General features: G+C 42.6%; 1 protein-coding gene across 8 annotated transcripts in view; it reads left to right on the plus strand.

The window, feature by feature from the left end:
- Positions 1-26,690, plus strand: part of ADNP2 (ADNP homeobox 2) — a 31,279-nt gene continuing 4,589 nt past the window's right edge. Inside the window, exons 1-3 of one of the 8 annotated variants that reach the window (XM_060611767.2) lie at positions 256-362; positions 8,364-8,484; positions 22,577-22,666. In XM_060611767.2, coding sequence (XP_060467750.1) covers positions 8,377-8,484; positions 22,577-22,666 — 198 coding nt within the window. In that variant the 5' untranslated portion in view covers positions 256-362; positions 8,364-8,376. The other 7 variants (XM_060611770.2, XM_060611769.2, XM_078435084.2 and 4 more) reach the window with 7 other exon arrangements.

Below are 26,690 nucleotides of genomic sequence, written 5' to 3' on the forward strand. Positions count from 1 at the left end.
GGGGCGGGGGCTCCAACTGGGGACCCCCACTCTCACTCCTGAGCCTCCAGTCCAGCTTTAGGCAGGGGCCCCAAGGGTCCTGTGGGGCAGTGTCCAGGGGTCCCATGCACACTCTCCTCCCATTGGCTGGCTGTATTGGCATGCAAATGAGGGCACGCGTCACTTCCGGAGGCAAATCGAGCGCCATTTTCTCTTTCTGGCCGTGCTGGGAGGAGGGGACGGGGTCGCGCGGGGGTGGGCGCGCGCCGAGGCGGGGGTCCCGCCGCTCGGGGCGGAGGCGGGCGCGGGCGCGGGGCCCCGGCGGGCCGCGGCGGCGCGGCGAGAGGCGGCGGGGGACGCGGCGGCGCTCCTGGCGCCCAGCGGTAGGTACGGCCCCGGCCCAGCCCCGCGGCGACGCCCCCGGCCCTGCCCGGCCCAGGCCCGCGAAGTCCCGACGGCGGCCGAGACCGCGGCCCCGCCCCGCCCCGCCCACAGCCCGCGGCCCGCGGCCGCCTCACGAATCCCGCGACGTCCTCTGGGCGCGGGGTTCGCGGCCCGGACGGCGCCCGTCATCCCTCCGCGTCACGTGGGGGTCGGGGGTGGTCGGCGGGGGGCGGGCGCGGGCGGCGGGGGCGGGCGCGGGGGCGTGAGGGGCGGGCCGGGCGGAGCGGAGCCGAGGGACGCGCGGGCCGGGGCGAGGTGAGGGCGGTCTCCGCGGGGCGCGCCTCCCGCCGCGCCGAGCGCCCCGAGCTTCGCCCCGGAGCCTGTTCTCGGAGCAGCCGGGGGCGGCCGCTACCGTCGACCGGGCGGGCACGGCCGCCCCGAGGTTTGCCCGGGGGCGCTTGTCCTCCGGCGGAGAGGGACCGTTGGAGCAGCTCCGGACCGCGACGGCCACTCCGGAGCTGTTGACGTGAATGGCGACGATGGATATGCAGATGTTGACATTAAAATTGTAACTTTCCGTGTGCCTCCGCTGCCTGCGCCGGCAGAGATGGTGTTTGCGAGTTTCCTGCGAACATTGGGCTTTGGGACGTCAAAAATGCCACCTGCCAGTTCAAGTAGTGCGCAGTTGCCTGATGATAGTTAACTATTTGAAGTGTTTTCTCTGCGTTTGAGTGGAAGGCTTGCTAGAATGCGGTTAACGCTGGTTCTGATGGAATCGAACGAGCGGCCCCGGGCCCTGGCGCCGCGAGGCGCCCGCGGCGGGAGCTGGGCCGGTGGGCCACACAGGGCTGATGGGGGCTGCGCACGGCTGGGGGTGGGGGGGACCGCGAGTGAAAGTGGAGGTGACGAGAGCAGGCTCCGCTCTGGTCCGAGGTAAGTGGTGGAGGCGTGACTGGCGGTTTTGTGAACGAACTTTGATAATTCGGTTGGAGCTGGGACCGCTGAGCCGCTGGTCTTTACGCGTGGCACCAGGGATCTGTACGGGGAAGGGGAAGGGGTGCCGCTTGCGAGGCGGCCAGGAGTGGGGGACCCGTTGACTTGTGTGACCGAGGGGGGGGTGGCTGGATGTTGATTGGTTACGGGGGACGGAGGCCGACTTGTGGCCAGGCTGTCACCTGGAGCGGCCCCGGGGCACCTGTGAGCTTTGTGCGCGTGTGCTCTCGATGCGCGTGTGCTCCTGGTGCGCGTGTGCTCTTGATGCGCGTGTGCGCGGCCGCATTTCTGCCCTGCCCTCCGCTGGCTGCCGCCCTGTGCCAGGCAGTGTGTCCCGGTGAGGAGGCGGCCGGGGGCCTTCGAATTGTGCTCTCACGTAGGGCACGGGCATTACGTGTTTCTTAAGTTGCTTGAAAAGCAAGTCCTGTATTATTCCAGTGGCCGGGACGTTTCATTAGGATTTTGAAGTTAGATGATAGCAAGCACAGGGCTTGTGCCTTTCTTGTGTTCACTCACTCATCCTCACCAACTGCTTCCGAGGTTGTGCGCTCCTGTTTTACGGTCACCTGAGGCCCTGGGATTAAGTAATTTGCCAGATTTTTACAGCTTATAAATTGTGGAGTTGATTTGAACCCAGGAAGTACGGTTAAAGAAGATACGTGTGTTTTTAAATGTTTGTTTGTTTATTTTGGGAGAACAAGTGAGCAGGGGAGGGGCAGAGGGAGGGAGAGCAAGCGAATCCCACGCGGTCTGTACACCGTCAGCGCAGAGCCCCAGCGGGGCTCAGACCCATGGACGGTGAGATCGTGACCTGAGCTGAAATCCAGCCGGAGGCTTCCCTGACTCAGCCACCAGGTGCCCCCCAGTTCCAGAGTCTTTGCCGGTGAGACTAGTGTGTAGTGTTGCCTCTCATGTGAAACCCTTTTGGAACTTCGATTTCATAAGCACAAGCGTCCTCTGGCTTGAAAAGTTTCGTCTGTTACCTGAACGGCTATTTTTTGAAGTGTTATTTTTTCCAGAATGGAATGTTCTTAAATGATCAAGATGCTAAAAAACAACAAAGGAAACCCTACAAATGCCCCTTTGGGAAATACTATTGTGCACATCAGTGGGATTTTTGGTAGGTCCCGTGTACCACACACTGACATTAAAGGTAACTTACTGTGAACTGAGACTGATAGAGGAGTGCAGCTGCATTAGTCTCCTGTTTCGTGACGGAGAAGGATTTAATGTACTTGTTTTGGGGGGGGGCTGGGGACCGCCGTAGCAATGGTGTGGGAATGGGGGCACCTCTGTCTGAAAATAAAAAGTGCCTATTCTCCAGATTCAAGGAAGAAGACTGACAGTTCCTGGCCCTACTCCCAAGCCTTGAGCAAGTAGCTGTAGGGCCAGCTAGCAGTCCGCAGCAGCCTCCAGGAAGCAGCCTGTGACAGTAGTCCAGCCCCTAAGCTAGTGCTGCTGAAAGGCCACCAATACCTGTACGCGGTGCTTCTGAAAACCCTGTAAGACCAGTGCTTACTATGTAAAGCCATACTTCTTTGCAAGTGACAAAGTTAGCTTCCTTCTTTCAGGTACATGTGGGTGGTGGCTTTAATCTTGGACACTTCTTTTTTTTTTTTTTTTTTTTCAACGTTTATTTATTTTTGGGACAGAGAGAGACAGAGCATGAACGGGGGAGGGACAGAGAGAGAGGGAGACACAGAATCGGAAACAGGCTCCAGGCTCTGAGCCATCAGCCCAGAGCCTGACGCGGGGCTCGAACTCACGGACCGTGAGATCGTGACCTGGCTGAAGTCGGACGCTTAACCGACTGCGCCACCCAGGCGCCCCGAACACTTCTAACCAGCAGCTGGCTCTGGGCAAGAAGAGCCCCAAAGGCAGAGAGGGTGATGGAACTCTAGGGGGGAAATGAAAGCAAGTCTGGTGGAGTTGAGTGGAAAGCATCTAATGACTGTTGTTGAGCCTTGCTCTGGCCATAGGAGCCAGTGTGGGCTTGACAGTGACCTTGGGTTTAGTTTTTAGGGACACCATCACGAGGCTCCTGACAGCCCCTCTGTGAGGTGAGGCTTCTAAAAGCTAAACCCAATTCAGTACATTTCATTTCCAATAATTTTAGTATTTTACTTTATTTCCTGTGACTTAATATCCTTCAGTTATAAAGTACTGCATGATCCTTCAGTCTCTCCTTTGGAGCCTGAGATACACTTCTGACCTAGATAATGGGGTTTGGAAAACTCATTTCAGGATAGCTTCTGAGGAACTTTGTGTTTCCTTTGTACCCACCCTGAGCCTCTCCCTCTTACATGTTAACCCCTCTTCCCCCCAGACCCGCTCATTTGATTCTAGGCTGCCTTTTTGGTTTTACTTACCTTTTGCCAAATACATTGACTTTTCCTTTACCTCAATCGGTTTTTGATGCTGGTCTGTTCACTTAGACTGTCTTGGGCTCCAGCTCTAACCCTCCATAACCTTTTGAACCTTTGTCTGCATGTCTTGCGATTCTTAGCCTGTTTTATTTAATTTCTTGTTCATTTACTGTGAACACTTGCTGTATATTACACTCAGTGATAGGCCCCAGACATGCAAATAAAACATGATTCCTACTCTGAAGAAGTTCAGTCTAGTAGGAGAATGGATATATAAATAGATAATTGCACCCTGGTGCGTGCAAGAAGTGTGAACTTGGAGGGGCACCAGGTTTATGCTGGGGGAGGAGGGGTTACAAGAGGGGTGTGAAAGTGGAATTGCTGACTCATAGAAATTGTCATTTAAAGTCTTTGGCTATATGGGCTCCTGGGTGGCTCAGTTGGTTGAGCGTCTGACTCCAGCTTAGGTCCCCGTTGGTGGGTTCGAGCCCCGCATCCGGCTCTGTGCTGACACCTCAGAGCCTGGAACCTGCTTTGGATTCTGTGTCTCCCTCTCTGCCCCTCCCCTGCTTGCGTGCTCGCTCACTCTCTCTCTCTCTCTCTCTCTCTCTCTCTCAAATAAGTCAATATAATAGCTGAATAAAACGTTAAAAAATTTTTTTTAAGTCTTGAGATATGGCCAAATTACCCTCTGAACATGTAGAAATTATGATTTGTGTACTTCACTATCAATAGATATTATCAATCTTTAAAAGTTATTTTGATAATAAAAAATTGGCATTCATTATTTTACCTGGTGTTCTTTAACTTGAATTTGACTTTTTTAGCTTTGATAGCTTATACATTTAAAAAACAACAACCTTTTTTTTAATTATTTTTTTTTTTAGGTTTGTTTATTTATTTTTGAGCGACAGAGAGAGAGAGAGAATCCCAAGCAGGCTCTGTACTGTGAGTGCAGAGCTGGACGCAGGGCTTGATCTATAAACTGTGTGAGATCATGACCTGAACCAAAATCAAGAGTCTGATGCTTGACTGACTGAGCTACCCAGGCGCCACCAAAAAGCTTTTTGAAATAGTTGCAGATTTATACAAAGTTGCAAGTATAATACAAAGAACTTTTCCCCCTGAAATATTTGAAAGTAAGTTGCCAAACAAGATGCCACATTACCCCCAATGCCCTTTAGCACAAGAGAAGCATCCTACATATCCAGAGTACAGCCATCAGAGTCAGGAAATAAATACATGATTACCATGGAACCCTCAGATCCCACGGAAGTCTTGCCAGCTCCAATAACATTTCTAGTAAAAGAATCCAGTTAGACTGGCCCATTGTATTTACTTATTTTTAGTATCTTTCAGTGGGAACTGTTTCAGTGGGAAATGGTCTTTAGTTTTTCTTCATGATTTTTTTAATTTTTATTTTTTATATAATTTATTGTCAAGTTGGTTTCTATACAACACCCAGTGCTCATCCCAACAGGTGCCCTCCTCGATGCCCATCACCCACCCCTCCCCCCCATCCTCTCAGTTCTCAGTATTTGAGAGTCTCTTACATTTGCCTCCTTCCCTCTCTGTAACTTTTTTTTTCTTCATGATCTTTTTTTATAAGTGCATAATTCATATAGAGTTGTATGACTATCACCACAGTCTAATGATACAACATTTCTGGCACACTCCAATAACCTGTTCCCACTCCCAGCCAACAGCTACCTACCTTCTGTCTCTAGAGTCGTCTTGTAAATATTTCACGTAAATGGAGTCAGACAGTGAGGACTTTTGTGTCTGCCTTCTTTCATTTAGCGTGTTTTTGAGATTCATTCCTGTTGTGACATGCATCAGTGCCTAGTTTTTAGTGCCAAGTAGCATTGTGTTGTATGGGTGTACCACGTTTTGTTTATCCATTTACCATTCTGTGGACACTTAAATTGTTTCCATCTTTTGGCTGTTATGAGTAGTGCTACCTTGTATGGTCTGGGCACTTGATAAATATAGGCTATTTTGTACAGGGTCTCTTAATTTGGGCTAAGAAGTCCACCAGACTTCTGTGAATTACTCTTGCTTATTATTAAGTAATGTTTAGGGAGCCGCTTGGAAATCATGTACATATCCCATTCCTGATCAGAGTTTCAGTGTATTTGTTTAAATCACCATGGACTTAAATTTATGTTCTGGTGGATTATATTTTAGTCACTGTTGCTATATACCAAAGCACCTCAAAACTTCATAGAATAAAACATTTTCTGAAACTCTAATTCTTTGAATCCAGAGTTCAGGCAGGAGCAGGGGAGATGACTTGTTTGATTCCTCATCTGGGAAGACTCTAAGGCCGAGGTGACATGATAGGCAGGTGTCTAAAGTGTCTTCGTTCACGTGTCTGGTGGTTGATGTCGGAGCATTTCCATGTAGTCTCTCCACGTGGGCCAGTTAGGTTTCCTCACGATGTGGTGTCTGGATTTCAAGAGTGAAGAAGGTTCCTAGACAGGCAGAAGTGTGTGGCATTTTGGTGCTCCAGTCTGGTAAGTCACGTGGCATTACTTCTGCCATACTTCGTTGGTTGAGGCAGCCACAGAAGTTCTGCCCAGGTCCAAGGGCATCTGTGCCCCACCTTTGAGGAGGCCTGTCGAGATCATGTTTCAAAATGGCACGTGGGATGGGAGATATTGTCGCGTTGTCTTTGGAAAATGCGTCGGCACAGGTTGTAATCTATTGGATGCCCAAATTGTCCCATAATTGGGTTGTGGGAACTTCTTTAACCTGGCTTCTTTTGAGTCCTTTTGACAAGTCTCTTCATTCTTTGAGCAGCTTCATTATTTTCTGGTACAGGACAATCTCAGCTCATCTTGTCTTTTCCATGATCCAGCCCTAGAATCAGCCATTTCTCTAAGGAGTCCTCGTTCTTTTTTTAATGGAAAGTTCTATTTAGAAAGTAAGATTTGGGCCTTAGGAGTGCTCACTGCTACTGGAGTGTGCAGCTGCTTCTAGGCCATCTTAGTGACAAAGCTATGGAATATATACACACACATTTACGGTTGTACTTACTTTTTATTTAAGTATATATTAAAAACAATAAGGTCACGCCTGTACCTCCTATTCTGGTCAAGTACCACAGGGTTTAGTTTAGTTTTATGCCTTTTCAGATATTTAAAAAATAGCTTTATGGAGGGGCGCCTGGGTGGCTCAGTTGGTTAAGCGTCAACTTGTGAGTTCAAGCCCCGTGTTTTGGTCTCTGCTGTTAGCACAGAGCCTGCTTCAGATCCTCTTGTTCTTCCCCCCACCCCGCCCCTCTCATTCTCTCTCTCAAAAATAAAAAAATAAACATGAAAAAAACAGCTTTATGGAAATGTAATTTATATACCGTACAATTCACCTGTTTAAAGTGAATAATTCACCGTCCTCCAGTATATTCACAGAGTTGTGCATACATCGTCACATTTGATTTTTAGAACTTTGGTGTTGCTCCTTAGCCATCACCGTAGAGTTCCTCTTCAGCCCTAGACAACTAATATCCTACTTTCTGTCTCCATAAATTTGTTCTGGATGCTTGATAAGAATGGAATCTTAGAATATGTGGTCCTGCATGTCTGGCTTCTTTTACTTAGCACAGTTCCTCAGGGCTAATCCACATCATAGCACGTGTCAGTATTTTATTTCTTTTTATGGCCAAATATTTCATTGTATGGATATACCACATTTTATTGATCCATTCATCAGTTGATGGACATGTGGGTTGTTTCCACTTTTTGGCTATTATGAATAATGCTGCTGTGAACATTTGTGAACAGGTTTTTGTTTGGATGCATGTTTTTAATTTCTCTTGAGTGGAATCAATGGTTCATGTGATACTTATATATTTAGTCTTTTGAGGAACTGCCAGACTATTTTCCAAACTGGTTGCACCATTTTACACGATTCCCTCCAGGTATGAGAGGTCCAGTAGCTCCACATCCTTTCCAGAGCTGTTGTCTTTGTTTTCTTTTTTCTTTTTTCTTTTTTTTTAAATTATAGCCATTTTAGTAGGTGTAAAGTTACATATTTCATTGTGGTTTTGAGTTTCATTTCCACAGCTGATGTTGTTTAGCGTCTTTTCATGTGCTTAATGGCTGTTTGCATATTATCTTTGGAGAAATATTCAGATCTTTTGTCCATTTTTAAGTTGGGTTCTTTGTCTTTTAGTTATTGAATTATGAGGTATTTTCTTAATATGTTCTGGATAGAAGTTCCTTCTCAGAAATACGATTTGCAAATGTTTCCTCCCATTTTTGTGGATTCTCTTTTTACTTTTTTGATGGTTTTCTTTGAGGTGTAAAAGTATTTTATTTTGATGAAGTCCAACTCTTTCTTTAGTTGTTAGTGGTTTTTGGTGTCATATCTAAGGATCCGATGCCAAATCCAAGGTCACGAAGATTTATGCCTGTTTTCTTTTGAGATTTAAGGTTTAAGCTCTTAACACAGAGGTGTATGATACATTTTTGAGTTGATTTTTGTGTATGGTGGTAAGAAAGAGTCGAACTTCATTTTTTGGCATATGGATATGTAGTTGTCCTAGCATAATTTGTTGAAAATTACTCTGTTCTTAGTGTTTTACGAACTCTGTTAAAGATATAGATACAGGTACTCAGTTTTGTTTTCTTTCTTTTTAAGGAAAGATTCAAAAATGTTTCAAATTCCTGTGGAAAATCTTGACAACATCAGGAAGGTACGAAGAAAGGTGAAAGGCATTCTTGTGGATATTGGGCTTGACAGCTGCAAGGAGTTGCTGAAGGTAAGAGTGCATGAGGCAGATGGAGAGAGGACAGTGATGCTAGAGGCACGAGGTTGGCTTATGGAGGCAAGATTTGAACGGGGAGTTTTTGAAGAATGGATAAGGTTCTTCAAGATGGAAATTGCTAATCAAATGACTGCGTGAGAGCATCATTAGTTCTTCTTTATGTCTTTCTGACTTAAAGTGAGCTACTTTAAGCTGTTCAAGTTTTTAAAGTTACTTTCAGGTGGGCCTTTTTATCATCATTAGTTATCAAATATATTGGTTTTTGATCCTTGAAGGGAGTGTATTGAATTATTTGTTATTTTAGCAAAAGAAGACCCTAACTTGATTTCCCGCTATTGTTGGAGTAATCACCAGATGGGAATTTGTACATGATGTGATAGGGGTTTTCTGATTTGTGAATTTATGTGCAGTCTTAACAAAAGTTTAAAAATTAAAGTCACAGTCACATACTCTGATAAATTGTGTTCTCGTATAATTTTTTCCTTTCTTATAACTTGAGAATACATGGCTGGCATATGTAGTAAAGAAATAAATATCGTTAAGGTCTGGTGTGTATCCTTGAAGCCATTGGTAATTGTATGCATGTTTTATTCATAACTAACAAAATAAGACTGTGTCCTCTTTGTTTTTTTGGTTTTCAAACTCGTGAACAGTTTGAGTCACAGTATTGGCCTGAGAAGGGTTAAATCTCAGACTTTCAGCCAGGTTGATTTTATTTATTAAAAGTTGGTGTAAAACTAATTACCAGGATCCTCGTTATGGCCAGAACTGGTTGTTGCTCTCAAGTAGGCAAATACTAATTTCTGAAGGATTCCAGGTAATTCTCTGTTCAGACATTACTGTCGCAGAGAGATCTTTGTTCTCAAATGCTGCCTTCCCCTCTATTCTCTGTTGTGTTACCTGCTCTGTTTTGCTTCAGACCTCCCATAGTACCTGATGTTATTTATTATCTGTCTCCCCCACTTAAATGTAAGAAGACAAGGACCTCCTTGTTTCGTAATCCACTGTAATAACGGTGATCAAAATTGTGATCTGGTGTGCGCACACAGACACACACACACACATACACACATATATCTATATATAGATTTTTAACAAATATTTTTTGAACAAATGAATGAAAGTAAAAACCCATGTAGAGCAATACTTTTAATAACAGACTATGACGGAAAGTCCATCTGCAAATATAAGGATGGGGGAGATACTGAAGTCGAAGCTCTTGGGGAGATGCTACTGCTCAGCGGCAGTCTTAAAGTAAGAGGATTCTCGAGAGTTCTTTGCATCTGTGTTTATAAGTCATGTTTTATGCATGAGGAAGAAAGCAAGGTGATTATTTGGAGACAAGATTGAGAAGGCTGATAGTAGACATAGGCCATTAGTAATAGAGAAGTCTTTTAAAGTTCCTAGACCCAACTCCAGGGTGCCTGGGTGGCTCATTGGTTGAATGTCCAACTGTTCATTTCATCTCAGGTCATGATCCCAGGGTCGTGGGATTGAGCCCTGCATCAGGCTCTACACTGAACATGGAGCCTGTTTAAAATTCTCCCTCTGCCTCTCCCCCATTCTCTCTCTCTCTCTTTCTCTAAAATTAAAAAAAACAATAATAAAGTTCGCATACCCAATTACAATGTGTGTGTGTAAGGGGGGTTCCCCCACCCTCATATAACAGAAGTGTTCTGGTTTCCCACGTGTGGAAGCTGTCTGAAGAGAGAAATAAAATTTTTATAGTCATGATTGATTAAGTCTTTGGTCTGTCCAACTTCCAGCCCCTCTCACCTCCCCAGAAGCTGGGGTGGTCATCCTGGAAACCAGCTGCACTTTTTGGTGGGGGGTGGGGAGGGTGGGGGATGGGGGATGGTTCTACCAGTCACCGTCATTAATAACAAAATACCATTGCACCTTTACAGCTTGTAAGCGTTTTCAGGAACTGTGAATGAAGATCAAATTTATCTGAGAAATCCATATTAGGTCATCTGAATAACCTTATTAATCATTTCTTATAACTTTCTTGTAAATCACTTTATCGCACTAAGTATGTGTATTTAATATTTGTGGAGAATATATAAGCTAAGAACACAAGTGTGTACATACAGACACAGGATATTTCAAATGATAACATGTGGGAACCTCCTACAGTGGTGCCTGGCATGTGGTTGATGCTCAAAAAATGGCCCTGAAGGGTAGTAGCATCTTTCAGTAAATAGACTAAGAATGTTTTTGGATCATTGGGGGGATATAAAGAGATGCTTTTTATTTTAATCTTGGCTCTTAGCTAGTTATGTGACTTTGGGCAAATCAGTTAATCTTTGGACCTCAGTGTCCTTATTACAGTGAAGGAATATAGAGAATTAAGATACCAGGATCCTCACCTTTATTAGAGAGATGACAGTTTAGTAGGAGTCGAAAGACATAGTTAACAGTAATAGTGAGAAATAGGCAGAAAGATCACTTCTAGCTGGGGAGGCTAGTGTGGCCTTTATGGAGATGAGATTTCAAATGTTTTCTTTATTTTTAAAGAATGGGTAGGATTACTCAGTGGGAAGAATTAGAAAGGGTATTCCAGGAACATGGAATTTAGAACCACAACCCAGTTGATTAACCCCCATCCAACCAGCAGAGTGAATTTAAGAACACATTACACTTAAGCCAAATTAACCAGTCATTCACAGTTTGCTTTAACATTTGCTCGTGTGTGTGTGTGTGTGTGTGTGTGTGTGTGTGTAGTACTTCAAATGTGTGTTTTCGAAGAATAAGGATAGTCTGACATTACCACAGGATGGTTATCAACTGAAGCAAACTGGTATTTTTATATCCTCTGATCCTTTATAGTATGTCCTCCTTGTCCATGATGGACCTAGTCTAGGGTCAGGCCTTTGGCTGTCATGTCTCTTTCGTGACCTTGAATGTGAATTCAGTTTATAAATGGAGTTCTGTTCCAAAATTGGTTTTGTTTTATTCTTAGATAAAACACCAGTAACAACTAAAATTTTCATCCTGGTGTCCTTTGTTTTTGACATTGTGTAGAACAGTACACTAACTTTTGCTTCCTTCATCAGCCTAAGAATGTGTTTAGTCATCTGAATTTGTTCAAGACTTGTTTACTTTCTTGATTATGTGGATACAGATATGTACATACTTTATAAGGTGAAATTGAGATATCTGAATGGCTTACAAGTATTCATTTAGATTAACTGTTGGGTTAAATGTTACTAATTCTTTTGAGGGAGAAGTTTTTTGTTTTTTAATTTGTAGCTGGTCCTATATTTTATAAAATTGTTTAAAATTCAGGGAATGTAAAGTTCAGTTTAGAAAAATTAGAAAACATATGCAGAAACATAGATAAGAAAAGAAGACTCATTCGTAAGCCATTACCCCAAAATATCCGTTGTTAACATTGTGTATTTTTCTAGATTTAAGTGAGAGTGATCAGCCTATATATGATAGTATACCAGCTTTGTTTCTGTCTTTCACTGAATTTTATATTAATAATTCTTTTCCATGTCAGATGCATTTATTCTTAATCCCCGATAGTATTTAGAATCTGGGTTTCAAGCAATAGAAACCAACACTGACCAGTTTGAGCCAAAGGGAATTTAGCGGAAGACTGTGAGGCTTGCAGAGTCTGCATTGGAAACTGGAGGAGCTAAGGAGTGGACACACCTGTCATGATTCTTCCTTCTTCCTTACCCAGCATTTCAAGTTCAGTGAGATGTCATGCTACCTTCTCTGATTTCCAGAGTGTCTGGGACTGTACTTTCCCAAGAGTTAGGACTTCAGATTTTAGGCAACACAGTCTTGTTGAAAGCCTGTATGAGAAAAATGAACTTTAGTGAAGATAGACTTTTCCAAGAACCTCATCTTCTTTTCTAAAAGTAGATCTAAATCCTGCTACTCATTGGAGTCTCTTGATTTTTTTTTTAAAGTTAACATTTGATTGGTTAAAGTAGGGGCTGGCGATGTAACTTACAGGGCAGTGTACAAAATAAAAAAGTGGGTTTGGGCTGGCCCATAGGCCTGTTGTCCCAACCCACGGCATGTGAGTAACTCCCAAGGGGTTGCAGCCTCTGTGCTGGGGTGCTTGTGGTACCTGGATCCAGGCAGGGGTCAAGGTCCCCACCTGAGCCCTCCCCTGTCTGAGTCTGTGCCAGGCTCCCACTGGAGGTGATGATGGAATGTGGACTTCCTAACAGCTTGGTCACTGCCCCAGGTGGTGTTGATGAGAGTGGGAATGACTGCAGGATGAGGAGTGGAGAGCAGGCACAGACTCTTCCCCAGGAAAATTGGAGGTAGGACCATGTGCCCCATTGTCCTATCAGACTTGGTTTTACAAAACAAATTCAAAGATAAAATAATTATCAATTTCGAGATGGTGACAACAGAGCATTAAACCCCAGCACTGGCCTTTCTGAGCACAGGGTCCCATACAGCTGCACTAGTCCTGTGCCCTTGGAGTTGGCTCTCACTGGTATTTTCTAAGACCTCAGATTTTTTTTATATTTAATAATTTAGTTTACTTAACCTAATATATTCAAAATATTTCAGCATATAATCCGTGTAAAGTAAGTAATGAAATATTTTGCCCTCTTTTTTCTCCTAAATCTTCCAAGGATATTTAAAGATGTTTTTTATTATGGCAAAACATATATAACGTAGAATTTGCCATTTTTACGTACACACTTCATCAGTATTAATAACATTTACACTGTTTTGCAACTATCCACAGTATCTGCAGTTGACTCCTGACCTTTGTGGGGGTTGGGGGCACTGAGTTCCCTTCCTCTACGTGGTCAAATCCGGGCATAACTTTTGACTCCCCCCAGACTTAACTACTAATAGTCCACTGTTGACCAGAATCCTTACTGACATCACAAGTCAACACCAACAGTTGTATGTTGAATGTATTATGTACTGTGTTCTTGTAATAAAGTAAGCTAGAGAAAAGAAAATGTTAAAAAAATCATGAGAAAATACATTTACAGTACTATGTGCATATTCATTGAAAAAAGTGTGTGTATAAGTGGACCTGTATGGTTCAAACCTGTGTTGTTTCACGGTCCACTGTGTTTCCAAAATTTTCATCACCTCAAACAGAAACTTTAATTATGAAACAGTAACTCTCCGTCCTCCCCAGCCCGGCCCCTGGTGACCTCTCATCTACCCTATCTCCGTGGGTTTGCCTGTTATAGATGTGTCATGTAAGCGGAATTGTAATACTGGTCCCTTTGTGCCTGGTTTATCTCACTTAGGTAAATGTTTTTAAGCATAGTCCATGTTGTAGCATGTATCAAAATGTTGGTCCTTTTTATGGCTAAATCATATCCATTGTGTGAATACACCTTTTTTGTTTAGCAGGTCATCTCTTGGTAGACATTGGGTTGGTCCCATGTGTTAGCTGTTGTGAATGACGTTGCAGTGAACTTTGGCTTACAAGTATCTATTTGAGCCCCTGTTTTCAGTTTTTTGGGTATATACCTAGGAGTAGAATTATTAGATCATGTGATAATTTTATGTTGAGCTTTTTGAGGAATTGCCAAACTGTTCCCACAGAGGCTGTACCCTTTTACATTCCTACCAGCAGCGTATGAGATTTCCAGTTTATCCACGTCCTTGTCCTCTTTCTCTCTTTTTCTATTCCTTTCTCTCTCTCCCTCCCTTACCATTCTAGTGGCTAACAAGGGTGAGCATCTTTCATGTGCTTTTTGGCCATTTGTATATCTTCTTTTTTTTTTTTTTTAATTTATTTTTGGGAGAGCACAAGTAGGGGAGGGGCAGAGAGGTGGGGACAGAGGATCTGAAGTGGTCTCTACACAGACAGGCTGACAGCAGTGAGCCTGATGTGGGGCTTGAACTCACGAACCGCGAGATCATGACCTGAACTGAAATCGGACACTAGTCATTTGTAGATCTTCTTTAGAGATTTCTGTTTAAATCCTTTGCCCAGTTTTCAATTGGATTATTTGTCTTTCTCTTGTTGAATTGCAGTTCTTTCTCCTGGTTGTTAAACTCTTATTAGATATGATCTGCAGATACTTTCTCCCATTCTGTAGGTTTCTTTTTACTTTCTTGATAGTATCTTCCAATGCACAAAAGTTTTAAATTTTGATAAAGTTCAGTTTCTTTCTTTTTTTTTCTTTTTTTATTGTTGCTGGTGCTTTTTATGTTGTATCAGAGAATCCATTGCCAAATCCAGTCATGAAGATTCTTTTATATGTTTTCTTCTAAGAGGTTTATTGTTGTATTTCTTTCTGTTTAGATCATTGATTCATTGTGAATTAATTTTTGTATGTGGTGTGAAGTAGGAGTCCAACTTCATTCTTATGCCTGTGGAAATTCATTATCCTGGCACCATTTATCGAAGAGACTGTTTTTCCCTCGTTGAATGGACTTGGCATCTTTGTCAAAAATCATTTGGCCATGGATGTTTGGGTTTTATTTCTGGGCTTTCAGTTCTGTTCCATTGGTCTGTATGTCTGTCCTCATGCTGGTGCTACATGAGATCATGAATCATGCTCCACAGACTGAACCAGCCAGGTGCCCATATACTGTTCATTACTGTAGCTTTATGGTAAGTTTTGAAATCAGGAGGTATGAGCCTTCCAATTCCTTCCTTCCTTCCTTCCTTCCTTCCTTCCTTCCTTCCTTCCTTCCTATATTGTTTTGGCTATTTGGGTTCCCTTGCAGTTCCATATGAATTTGAAGGTTGGGTTTCCATTTATGCAAAAGAGACTTGGAATTTCGATAAGGATTGTGTTGTAGATCACTTTGGGTAGTATTGACATCTTGACAGTATCCCTACCCATGAACATTGAATGTCTTTCTGTTTATTTAGGTACTTATTCTTGGTTCTTCACTGCATCAAGTTTGTGCTGTTGTGTTCAGAGTAGCCATTTCTGTGGGTCAAGTCTTGGATTAAATTGACATTTAAACCAGTGTTACAGATTGTCATGTTGTGAGCCCACCCCTATACCAATCTTTAAGAGACCTATATATGTATAAGTAGATGTTTAAGAGCTTATTAACCTGTTGTTTCTATATCTTATCTATAAAAATATATTGGAATATTGTTAGTATCCATTTATTTCCTAATAATTGTTTTTTCTTTCTTACTATCTCCCCCCCCCCCCCCCCCCACACACACACCTGGCATTGGAGAACACTTCCTTTAAACTCTCGTCCCATAAATACAAATCAAAGCCACACTGAGATACCACCTCACTCGGGTCAGAGTGGCTAAAATTAACAACTCAAGAAACAACAGATGCTGGTGAGGATGTGGAGAAACGGGAACCCTCTTGCACTGTTGGTGGGAATGCAAACTGGTGTAGCCGCTCTGGAAAACAGTGTGGAGGTTCCTCAAAAAATTAAAAATAGAACTACCCTCTGACCCAGCAATAGCACTACTAGGAATTTACCCAAGGAATACAGGAGTGCTGATGCATAGGGGCACATGTACCCCAATGTTTAGAGCAGTGCTTTCAACAGTAGTCAAATTATGGGAAGAGCCTAAATGTCCATCAACTGATGAATGGATAAAGAAGATGTGGGGTTTTTTTTTTGTTTTTGTTTTTTTTTAATTTTTTTTTTTCAACGTTTTTTTATTTATTTTTGGGACAGAGAGAGACAGAGCATGAACGGGGGAGGGGCAGAGAGAGAGGGAGACACACAGAATTGGAAACAGGCTCCAGGCTCCGAGCCATCAGCCCAGAGCCTGACGCGGGGCTCGAACTCACAGACCGCGAGATCGTGACCTGGCTGAAGTCGGACGCTTAACCGACTGCGCCACCCAGGCACCCCGAAGATGTGGTTTATATACACAAGGAATACTGCTCGGCAATGAGAAAGAATGAAACCCTGCCATTTGCAGCAATGTGGATGGAACTGGAGGGTATTAAGCTAAAGTGAAATAGTCAGAGAAAGACAGATACCGTATGTTTTCATTCATATGTGGATCTTGAGAAACTTAACCGAAGACCATGGGGGAGGGGAAGGGAAGGAGCAAAAAAAGAGTTACAGAGGGAGGGAGGCAAACCATAAGAGACTCTTAAATACAGAGAACAAACTGAGGGTTGATGCAGGGTGGGGGAGAGGGGAAAGTGGGTGATGGGCATTGAGGAGGGCACTTGTTGGGATGAGCACTGGGTATTGGATGGAAGCCAACTTGACAATAAATAATATTTAAAAAAATAATAAACTCTCCTCCCTTATCTCCTGTGACAAAACATTGCTGTTTCTTTCTTTTCCAGTATTTTCTTAAAAAAAATTTTTTTTTTAACGTTTATTTATTTTTGAGACAGAGAGAGACAGAGCATGAACGGGGGAGGGGCAGAGAGAGAGGGAGACATAGAATCGGAAGCAGGCTCCAGGCTCTGAGCCGTCAGCCCAGAGCCTGATGCGGGGCTCGAACTCACGGACCGCGAGATCGTGACCTGAGCTGAAATCGGACGCTTAACCGACTGAGCCACCCAGGTGCCCCTCTTTTCCAGTATTTTCTTATGAAAAATTTAAACCCACAGAGATGTTGAAAGGACTGTACAGTGAAAGCTCATCTACCTAAATTCTACAAAATTAATATATATGTGTGTGTGTGTGTGTGTGTGTGCATATATAAAAATCATCATCTGTAAAACAATTGTATGTATATAGGAATAATTCCATATATTAAACAATTATGTGTTTGTCTTTAGCCCATCATTCTTATTTTTTGATGCATTCCAAAGAATGTTGCAGCAACAGTACATTTTACCCTTAACACTCAGCTTACGTGTCACTAGAGTTTAGTGTTTGTTACAGCATTTGGGGGGTGGGGAATTCATATGCTGTGAAATGCACTAAAGTGTCTTCAGATGATGATTTGTGACGTGCATATCTTCATGAAATACGAGTCTCCATCAAGATGTAGGACAATTCCTTCACTCCAGAAAGTTTCCTCTGGCCCTGTTTCAGTCAGTCCCTGCCCCACTCCACTGACTACCACCGTTCTGAAATTTTGTACTATAGATTAGATTTGCCTATTCTACAGTTTTATGTAAATGAAATTATGTGTGCTCCTGTGAGAGATTGTTCTGTGTGGTTGCAGTATTCCATTACCTAGATGGATTAGTTTATTGATCCTTCTGACGTTCGACACCTAGGCTCTTGTTAGTTTTTAGTTATTGTGAATAAGGTTCTTATGAATGTTCTTATAAAAGTATTTTTGTGGACATCTGTTTATGGGGTTATTTGTTTAGTTTTATAGGAATCGGCCAGACCTTTATGTAGTTGTGTGATTCCACACTCCTGTTAATAATAGTGTGTGAGGGGGGCCCCTGGGTGGCTCAGTCGGTTAAGTGTCCGACTTCGGCTCAGGTCATGATCTCACGGTTCGTGGGTTTGAGCCCCGCATCGGGCCTGGTCTGACAGCTCAGAGCCTGGAGCCTGCTTCAGATTCTGTGTCTCCCTCTCTCTCTGCCCCTCCCCCACTCACGCTCTGTCTCCCTCTGTCTCAAAAATAAATAAACATTAAAAAAAAATAGTGTGTGAGGGTTTCAGTTGTATCCTTAACATTTGGTGGTATTGAATTAAAAAAAAAATTGAAATGAAGCTTAAAATAACAGTAAGGATGTTCATTATGTTACCATGCAGTGTGATTGTTAGCCCCGTTTTTTAAGTTTATTTATTTATTTTGGGGGGGGGGGATCCTAAGCAGGCTCCGCACTGTCTGCAGGGAGTCCGATGTGGGGCTAGAACTCACGAACTGCGAGATCGTGGCCTGAGCCACCCAGGAGCCTCACTTGGTTCTTTTTATATGTTGGATGGATTTGCAAAGTTTTTCTTAAGGATTTTCCATCTATGTTCATGAGTGACACGGTCTGTAATATCTTTTGTCTGGTTTTGGTGTCAGGGTAATGCTGGCCTTGTGGAATGAACTGGGAATTGTTTCTTCCTCTTTAAGAACTTAGTGTAGAATTGATAATATTTTTTCTGTAAATGCTTAGAATTCCCAATGAAGCCATCGGCAGTTGGAGTTTTATTTGTGGGAAGGTTTTTAACTTTGAATTCAATTTCTTGACTAGATATCAAGTTATCATCTCTTTCTCTTTCTCCTTTTTTTTTTTTTTTTTTTTTTTTTGAACCAGCTTTGGTGGTCTTTTTTCAAGGAATTTATCCATTTCAACTTAAGTTGTCCTATTTATCGACATAAAGTTGTTCATATGATTTCTTATCTGTAGGAGCCGTGGTGATCTTGTTTTTTAGGCCTTTGTTTTCTTAGTACCTAACACCATAAATGTACCTTGAGAGCATTGCAGAAGTATCCTTCACATTTGATTTACCGTGTTTCTACGTTCGTTCAGTTTTGAAATGCTGTCTAATTTTGTTCATGATTTCTTCTTTGATCCATGAATTAAAAGGGTGTTTAGTTTCTAGAATTTGGGGATTTTCTAGATTATTTCTTGTTACAGATTTCTGTTAAATTTTGCTTTGGTTAGAGAATATACTTTATAATTATTCTAATTCTTTTAAATTTATTGAGACTTAGGGCTCTGCACAAGCTCTGTCTTGGTAAGTGTTTCATGTGGATTTGCTGTTACTGGCTGGAGAGCTCTATTAGCGTTTGGTCAGGTGGTCAGGTGGTTGGTTGTGTTCAGTCCTGTGTATCCTTATCCTTCCTGAGTTTTGTGGATTTGTTATATTCTCTCATTGAGAGAAGAGGGGGTGTTGACGTCTCCGACTGTATTTTTGGATTTGATTATTTCTCTTTTCAATTTAATCAGTTTTTGTCTCATGTACTTTTCTCTGAGTACATACACGTTTAGGATTGCTTTGTTCTGCTGATGAATTGTCCTGTTGTTGCAAAGTGACCTTCTATCCATGTTAATATTCTTTTCTCCCCCTGAAATCTGCTTTGTTTGATGGTAATGTGATTCCTCCAGCTTTCTTTTGATTAGTGATAGCGTGACACCTCTCTTTCCATCTTTTTACCTTTAACCTGTCTGTCTTTGTATTTAAAGTGAAATTTTGGGGGCGCCTGGTGGCTCAGTCAGTTAAGTGTACGACTCTTGATTTCGGCTCAGGTCATGATCTCCTGGTTTGTGAGTTTGACTTTGAGCCCCAAGTTGGCTTGTTGCTGACAGTGCGAAGTCTGCCGGAGATGCTCTGTCTCCGTCCCTCTCTGCCCCTCCCCCACTTGTTCTCTCTCAAAAATAAACATTTAAAACAACGTTTAAAATGAACGTTTAAAATGTGTAGATAGCATTTAATTGGATCTTGTTTTTATTTACCCAGTCTGATACTCTGTGCCTCTTAATTTAAGTATTTAGACCAGGGGTAGGCAAACTATGCTTCGTGGGCCAAATCTGGCTTGCTGTCTGTTTTGTAAATAAACTGTCTTGGAACGTAGCCATGCTTGTTAGTGCTCATGGCTGCCTTTGTGTATGATGGTGGCACTGAGTAGTTGTGTGAGAGCCTGCATGGCTGGCAGAGCCCTAGATATTTGTTATCTGGCTTTTACTTTAGAAAAAGTTTCCAGCTCTTGTTCTTTAATGTGGTTATGGATATGGTTGGGTTCAAATTGCCCATGTCACTGTTTCTTTTTACTGTCTTCTCTGTGCTTCCTTTTTTATTCTTCTGCTTTGTTTTGGATTGAACAGTTTTTATGATTCCATTTTATCTCCCATTATTGGCTTATTAGCTGTATGTTTTTGTTTACCTTTTTTTTTTTTAAGTTTATTTATTTTTTTTTGAGAGAGAGCGAGAGCATGCGAGCATGAGCACAAGCAGGGGGGAGGGGCAGAGAGGGAGGGAGACAGAGAATCCCAAGCAGGCTTCGCACCGTTAGCGTGGAGCCTGATGCAAGGCTTGAACTCACGAACTGTGAGATCATGACCTGAGCTGAAATCAAGAGTCCGATGCCTAAGCAACTGAGCCCCCCAGGCGCCCCTGTTTACCTTCTAATATAATACTGCTCCACATATAAGAACCTTACAAAGGGTGTCTGGCTGGCACAGTTGGTAGAAAATGTGACTCGATCTCAGGGTTGTGAGTTCTAGTCCCACATGGGGTATAGAGATTACTTAATAAATAAAGATTAAACGAAAAAAACATCAATACTATGCTCTCATTTCCCATTCTAGCCTTTGTGTTATTGTTGTCATACATTTTACTTGTACATATGTCATCACCTCAGAATACATTATTTCCAATTTAAATCTTTGTACGAATTTGCACTTTTCTCTAGTTCTGAATTGACTTGGTAAGCAGTGTATTAGCATAGGTACATTTGAAGACAGCTATTATATTATTATCTGGCTTAACTAATTCTTTTTTGTATTACAAATAATCTTTAATCATTGTAAAAACAGCAGTGTAAATTGGGAAAGTTAGAAAATGGAGGTAATCCTTTCTTTAGAAAATAAAATTTTAAATGCCACATTTCTGCCATTCAGAGATTACCGCTACTGACATCTTATTGTTTAGCCTTCTCTTTTTTTGTGCAAACACTTATGTGAGTAGAGTCTTTACCACAGTGAGCTCTTATTCTCTTACTGATCATGCTTTTTCAGTTTCCTGCAGCTTTCGGTGTTGTTAACGCTTGTCTTTCTCATCTGATACCTAGTCCACATTCTGACTTCTCCAGTTTTCCTCCAGATACGTTTTGTACTTGGTTTATCTGACACAGGATTCAGTGTGAACACTGTTGCATCTGGTTGTCCAGTTCTCACTATCCCCATCCCTCCCTCCGTCTCCTCACCCCCTTCTGTTGTGTTGGCCGCACCCTTGTCCACACTGTCCTCCCCATACTGACTCTGGTGTCCTTGGTCAGGCACACACTTGGAGCTCCTACTTGATATTCTCCCAGGAGCCTCCCAAGTGCTCACCCCTGACAGAAGACCGTGTTTGCTTATGGAGCTTCTCTTTTTTGAAAATTATGGGGGCAGGGGGACGCCTGGGTGGCTCAGTCGGTTAAGTGTCCAACTTCGGCTCAGGTCATAATCTCAGGGTTCATGAGTTCGAGATCCTCCTTCCCCATCTCCCTCTGCCCCACCCATGCTTGTGCTGTCTCAAAATAAACTTAAAAAATAAAAATCATTAGTGGGAAATCTCATCTGTTTATTTCTTATAAAACTATAGTTTTTAACTACAATTTAAAACTTTAATTTTTAGGGGTGTTTGGGTGGCTCAGTCGATTAAGCGTCCAACTTGGGCTGAAGTCATAATCTTGCAGTTTGTGAGCTCGAGCCCCAACTCAGTCTCTGTGCTGACAGCTCAGAGCTCTGTGCTGACAGCTTCAGATTCTGTGTCTCCTCTCTCTCTCTGCTTCTTCCCTGCTCATTCTCTGTCTCTGTCAAAAATAAATGTTAAAAAAATTTTCACCCTGTGACCCAGCAATTGCACTACTAGGTATTTATCCAAGGGACACAGGTATGCTGTTTCGAAGGGGCACGTGCATGCCAATGTTTACAGCAGCACTATCACCGATAGCCAAAGTATGGAAAGAGCCCAAATGTCTGTCACTGGATGAATGGATAAAAGAGATGTGGTATATATACACAATGGAGTATTACTCGGCAATCAAAAAGAATGGAATCTTGCCATTTGCAACTACGTGGATGGAATTAGAGGGTATTATGCTAAGCGAAATTAGTCAGAAAAAAACAAATATATGACTTCACTCATATGAGGACTTTAAGACACAGAACAGATGAACACAAGGGAAGGGAAACTAAAAACGGAAGGAGACAAAACATAAGAGACTCTTAAATATGGAGAACGAACAGGTTACTGGAGGGGTTGTGGGAGGGGTGATGGGCTAAATGGGTGAGGGGCATTAAGGAATCTACTGAAATCATTGCTGCACTATGTGCTAACTAACTTGGATGTAAATTAAAAAAATAAAATATTTTTTTTCAAAAGATCGTTAAGACTTTAATATTTAATTGGATTATTACAGCCTTTTCCTCTGTTCTTGTGCTTTATGGCTGCAGTTTGCTCATGGGCTACATTTTCATTTCACTTTCCCACACGGATTTCTTAGGTGCTAAGTAATCCCTTCAGGTTATTTATCTTCTGAAATTGCTTAATGGTCTCTCTTTTTCTCCCTTTTTAAAAGGACCTTAAAGGCTTTGATCCAGGAGAGAAGTACTTTTTTAACACATCATGGGGAGATATTTCTCTCTGGGAACCTTCTGGAAAGAAAGTGGTATGTATTTTTGTATTTGATTTTTATGTTTCCTCAGAAGCTGGGGGTAAGTTTCAGTTTACTTTTGAGGAACATCACATGTGTTGGGATTGCTGATGAGTGAGGGGGAGAGGCGTAAATGGAAACACTCAGGGAAGGAGCAGGAGAAAGTGAAACGCTTTATAATATAGAATCATTGATGCTTTGAGAGGTTTCTGTACATAAAGTTGAAAAAGTGATGTAGTGAAACTGTTATTTGTCCTTGATCATAAGATGCTACTCATATAAGAAGGGCCTTGGTTTCTAACTATTCTGAGTAAAAAGAAATGCCATGACATTATGTGTGATGAAAGTACATCCTGGTTTCAGAAATTTAAAGTTGAAAGCTTACAATTTAAAAATACGGATCTTTTAGTTGAGGAATACAATTTATAATAATTTGAGACCAAACCCAAGCAGATTCAAGCTAAATTCTCCTTATTAAAGTGTTTTCTGGAAACCCTTTCCTACTATCCAGCCATCGATAACATTAGCATCTTCCTCACTGTCATGCTCAGCCTGTCCCAGCACAGAGCCCAGTGCGGGGCTCCAACCCACAGACCGCGAGATCATGACCTGAGCTGAAGTCGGACACTTAACTGACTGAGCCACCCAGGCTCCCCAGGACTTTTGACTTTAAATAAACTTTTCCTATCACTAGTCAATCATTGTTCTGTCACAATTTTCTGTATCAACATTTCTGTTGTCAACTGTTCTCAGTTCCACTTTTCTGCCTGTCTTGTGTCACACCTGTTGGTCTCCTGCCCTCCTTGACCCAACACTTCCCTCTCTACCATCAGACACAAGATGCCTTGAAACCACTTTGACTTGGTAATTCTCCTGCTTGGAACAGCATATGGCTGTTCAGATATGCCTTGCTTTGAAGACCTTGACTTCATGAATCTTTTCTTACATCTCACTGATTTCTGTCTTCCAAATGCTCAGAAGATCCTATAACGCAACATGCACTGTAATATATAATTATATGCTTTTCATCAAGAAACACTTTTTGAAACCTGCTACAAAGTAGGTAAAACTTTCTGAGTGCCTAATACAAAGAGGTATAAGTTAGGTTTTTTCCTCAAGGTGTGTATGTTTTTGTTGGGGTGAATAGAGCCCAGGCATAACGTGTTAAATCCGTATGAAATAGTGGTGTTTGGATTTGTTGACTAGACACCATGTTCAGAAAAGCCACCAAAGCCTGGTGTGGCAGAGGCTGTGCTGTCTGCTAGCTCAGGGCCTTATTCCTGTTTGTTCCTAAGGTGGCAGAAATGTGCAGTCATGCTGGATTGATTCTGTGGCTTGTGCTACAGTGAGGTCTTCAGGGGCTCAAAAAAAGAGATTTGTTAAACATTCGGGTTTTGGGGAGAGAGACGTGCTAAGGTCCCGTCACGTGACGGAGCTCAGTGCAAGACCTGAGGAAGCAGCCTGACAGGGAGACGGTGCGCTGTCCAGGGCAGGGGTTTCTGCCAGCACCTAGATGCCTCACTCCGTCCTCTGCATCTGTCCTTGGTCATTTTTCTTCCTCTGTTGCCAGTAGGGCCCAGGTCTCCACTCCCCGTGTTCCCCAGTGGTATTCACCCCAGAGCTTCCGCAGGGGGCTGTTATGGGAACGTAGACTTTCATTTCTCTTGCCTAGTGCCTAGTGCCTAGGCTTGAGATTGCTGGATTGTATATGATAAAGAAGTACATATTTATCTTTATGACAGATGCCACACTGTTTTCCAAAGTGGCTATACCATTTTGCTTTCCCTCTGTGATGGGGGGGGGGGGGGGGTCTAGATACTGTGCACGCAAGCTAGCCTCAATTCTGTCTCATTTATGGTGCTTATGGTTTTATCCACTTATTTTCCATTCTAATAGGGTTGTAGTGGTACCTTTTCTGGTTTTAATTTGCATTTACCTAGTGACTAATGATGTTAAGCATCTTTTCATGTGTATATTTGGCAGCTGGATGCCCTCCGGTAGTGTAAAAGTCTTTTACCCATTTTCTAAAATTTGGGTTATTTTTTTCTTATTGGGACTTGAACATGTCTACAACATGTATTCTGGATATAAGTCCTTTATTAGGTGTGAGGTTTGCAAATATTGTCTCCTAGCCTGTGGCTTGTCTTTTTATATTTTAAACAGTGTATTTCTTTCATTTCCTTCCTTCCCCTCTCCCTCCTTCCCTCCCTTCCACTTTTGAGAGGCAGAGAGAGAGGGAGGCACAGAATCTGAAGTAGGCTCCAGGCTCTGAGCTGTCAGCACAGAGCCCGACGCAGGGCTTGAAGTCACAAACCGAGAGATCATGACCTGAGCCAAAGTCGGACACTTAACTGACTGAGCCACCTAGGCACCCCAACAGTGTCTTTCACGGAGCAAAAGCTTTCTTACTTTGATGGAGTCCAGTTTATCAGTTTTTTTTTTTTTATGGATTATGTTTATGTTTTCATATTTAAGAAATCTTTCCCTAATCCAAAGATCTGTTCAACATTAATGTATAGTAACGTGCAGTTGTTAGTAATTTCTTTTGGCTCTTTCATTGACTGTAATTTTCATTAACTGGTTTTTCACTATGCTATTTCATTAAGTATAAAACACACCATTTAAAAAATGTATTATTGGGGCTCCTGGCTGCCTCAGTTGGTAGACCATGAGGCTCTTGATCTCGTGGTTGTAAGTTTGAGCACCACATTGGGTGTGGAGGTTACTTAAAAATAAAAAATTCTAGGGGCACCTGGGTGGCTGTCAGTGGAGGGTCCAACTCTTTATTTTGGCTTAGGTCATTATCGCGGGGTTGTGGGATTGAGCCTGTGTGAGGCTCCAAGCTGAGTGTGGCTCCTGCTTGAGATTCTCTCTTTCTCTCCTTCTGCCCCTCCCCCTGCTTGCACGTATGCGTGTTCTCTGTCTAAAATAAAATACATATATGTATATATACACACACACATATATATATAAAAGATAAAAATTAAAAATGCTAAAAAAATTGTACTAGTCAAGTATAGTTGATGTATAATGTTAGTTTCAGATGTACACAGTGGTTCAACAACTGTATACATTTCTCAGTGCTCCCCACAATAAGTGTAGTCAGTTACCACATACAATGTTATTACAAAATTATTGACTATGTTCTGAGACACACCATTTTTTAACGAACCACTAATAAAAAAAACCTAAAGCAATGCTTAAACTTTGTTGTACTGTTGAACTGTTAGTCGTAAGGTGTATCCAGATTTCTGAGATAATAAAATATGAATCTGTGAAATACGGGTTGTTGTTTTTTTAGTTTTTGGTCCGGGGTTGGCTGTTGCCTTAGGTTTATTCTGCGTGCTATCAGAATGGCAGAACCTGGGATATTGCTAATTGCTGAGAAGGCAGTTCCACACTGCTGAACATGTTTGGGTGACTTCTCTGACTTGTGACAAGAGGGAAACCTGTACAAATAGGAGAGAGAGGGTGACAGAAGCTACAGAATGTGTGTGGGGGCATGAGAACACAAGCTTAGGAAGGGTGGGGTGATCCGCTGTGGCAGCAAGAATCCGTGTCTTAGAGAGATCTACGACACAGCCGATCTCCCCTACAGCCGATGCTGGGACCCAGCGTGAAGGCCCAGGTCTTACCTTCCTCCTCAGTGACACTAGGGCCAGGTGTTCTGTGGTTCAGCACCTCTAGGGTCTGGAGACTTGCGAGACCAAAGACTTCACGGCTGTCAGACCTTCACAAACCCAGCAAATTTTTGGATGTTAGAACATTGCATTGCTCCGTTGTCTTGCTCTTATACAGATGCCTGTTCTTATGCCCCAAGCCTGTTGGATTCCCCTATGTTTGCCCCGAAGAGAAGTTCTGCGTGGTTGGTCTGCGTTCTGGCCTGGAACTCGTTCAGGATTGTTGTAGCTCTTGAGGAACAGCCTCTTTCCTTACGACTTGTCACATAGCGTATTGGACACTTGCGTGTTGTAAGCACTGTCCATTTGGCTCCTACCTTTTCTAGGAGTGAGGGAAATAACAGTAATGACGGTTTAAC

The sequence above is a fragment of the Panthera onca genome, chromosome D3 (assembly GCF_046562875.1).
Source record: "Panthera onca isolate mPanOnc1 chromosome D3, mPanOnc1 haplotype 2, whole genome shotgun sequence".
NCBI lineage: Eukaryota > Metazoa > Chordata > Mammalia > Carnivora > Felidae > Panthera > Panthera onca.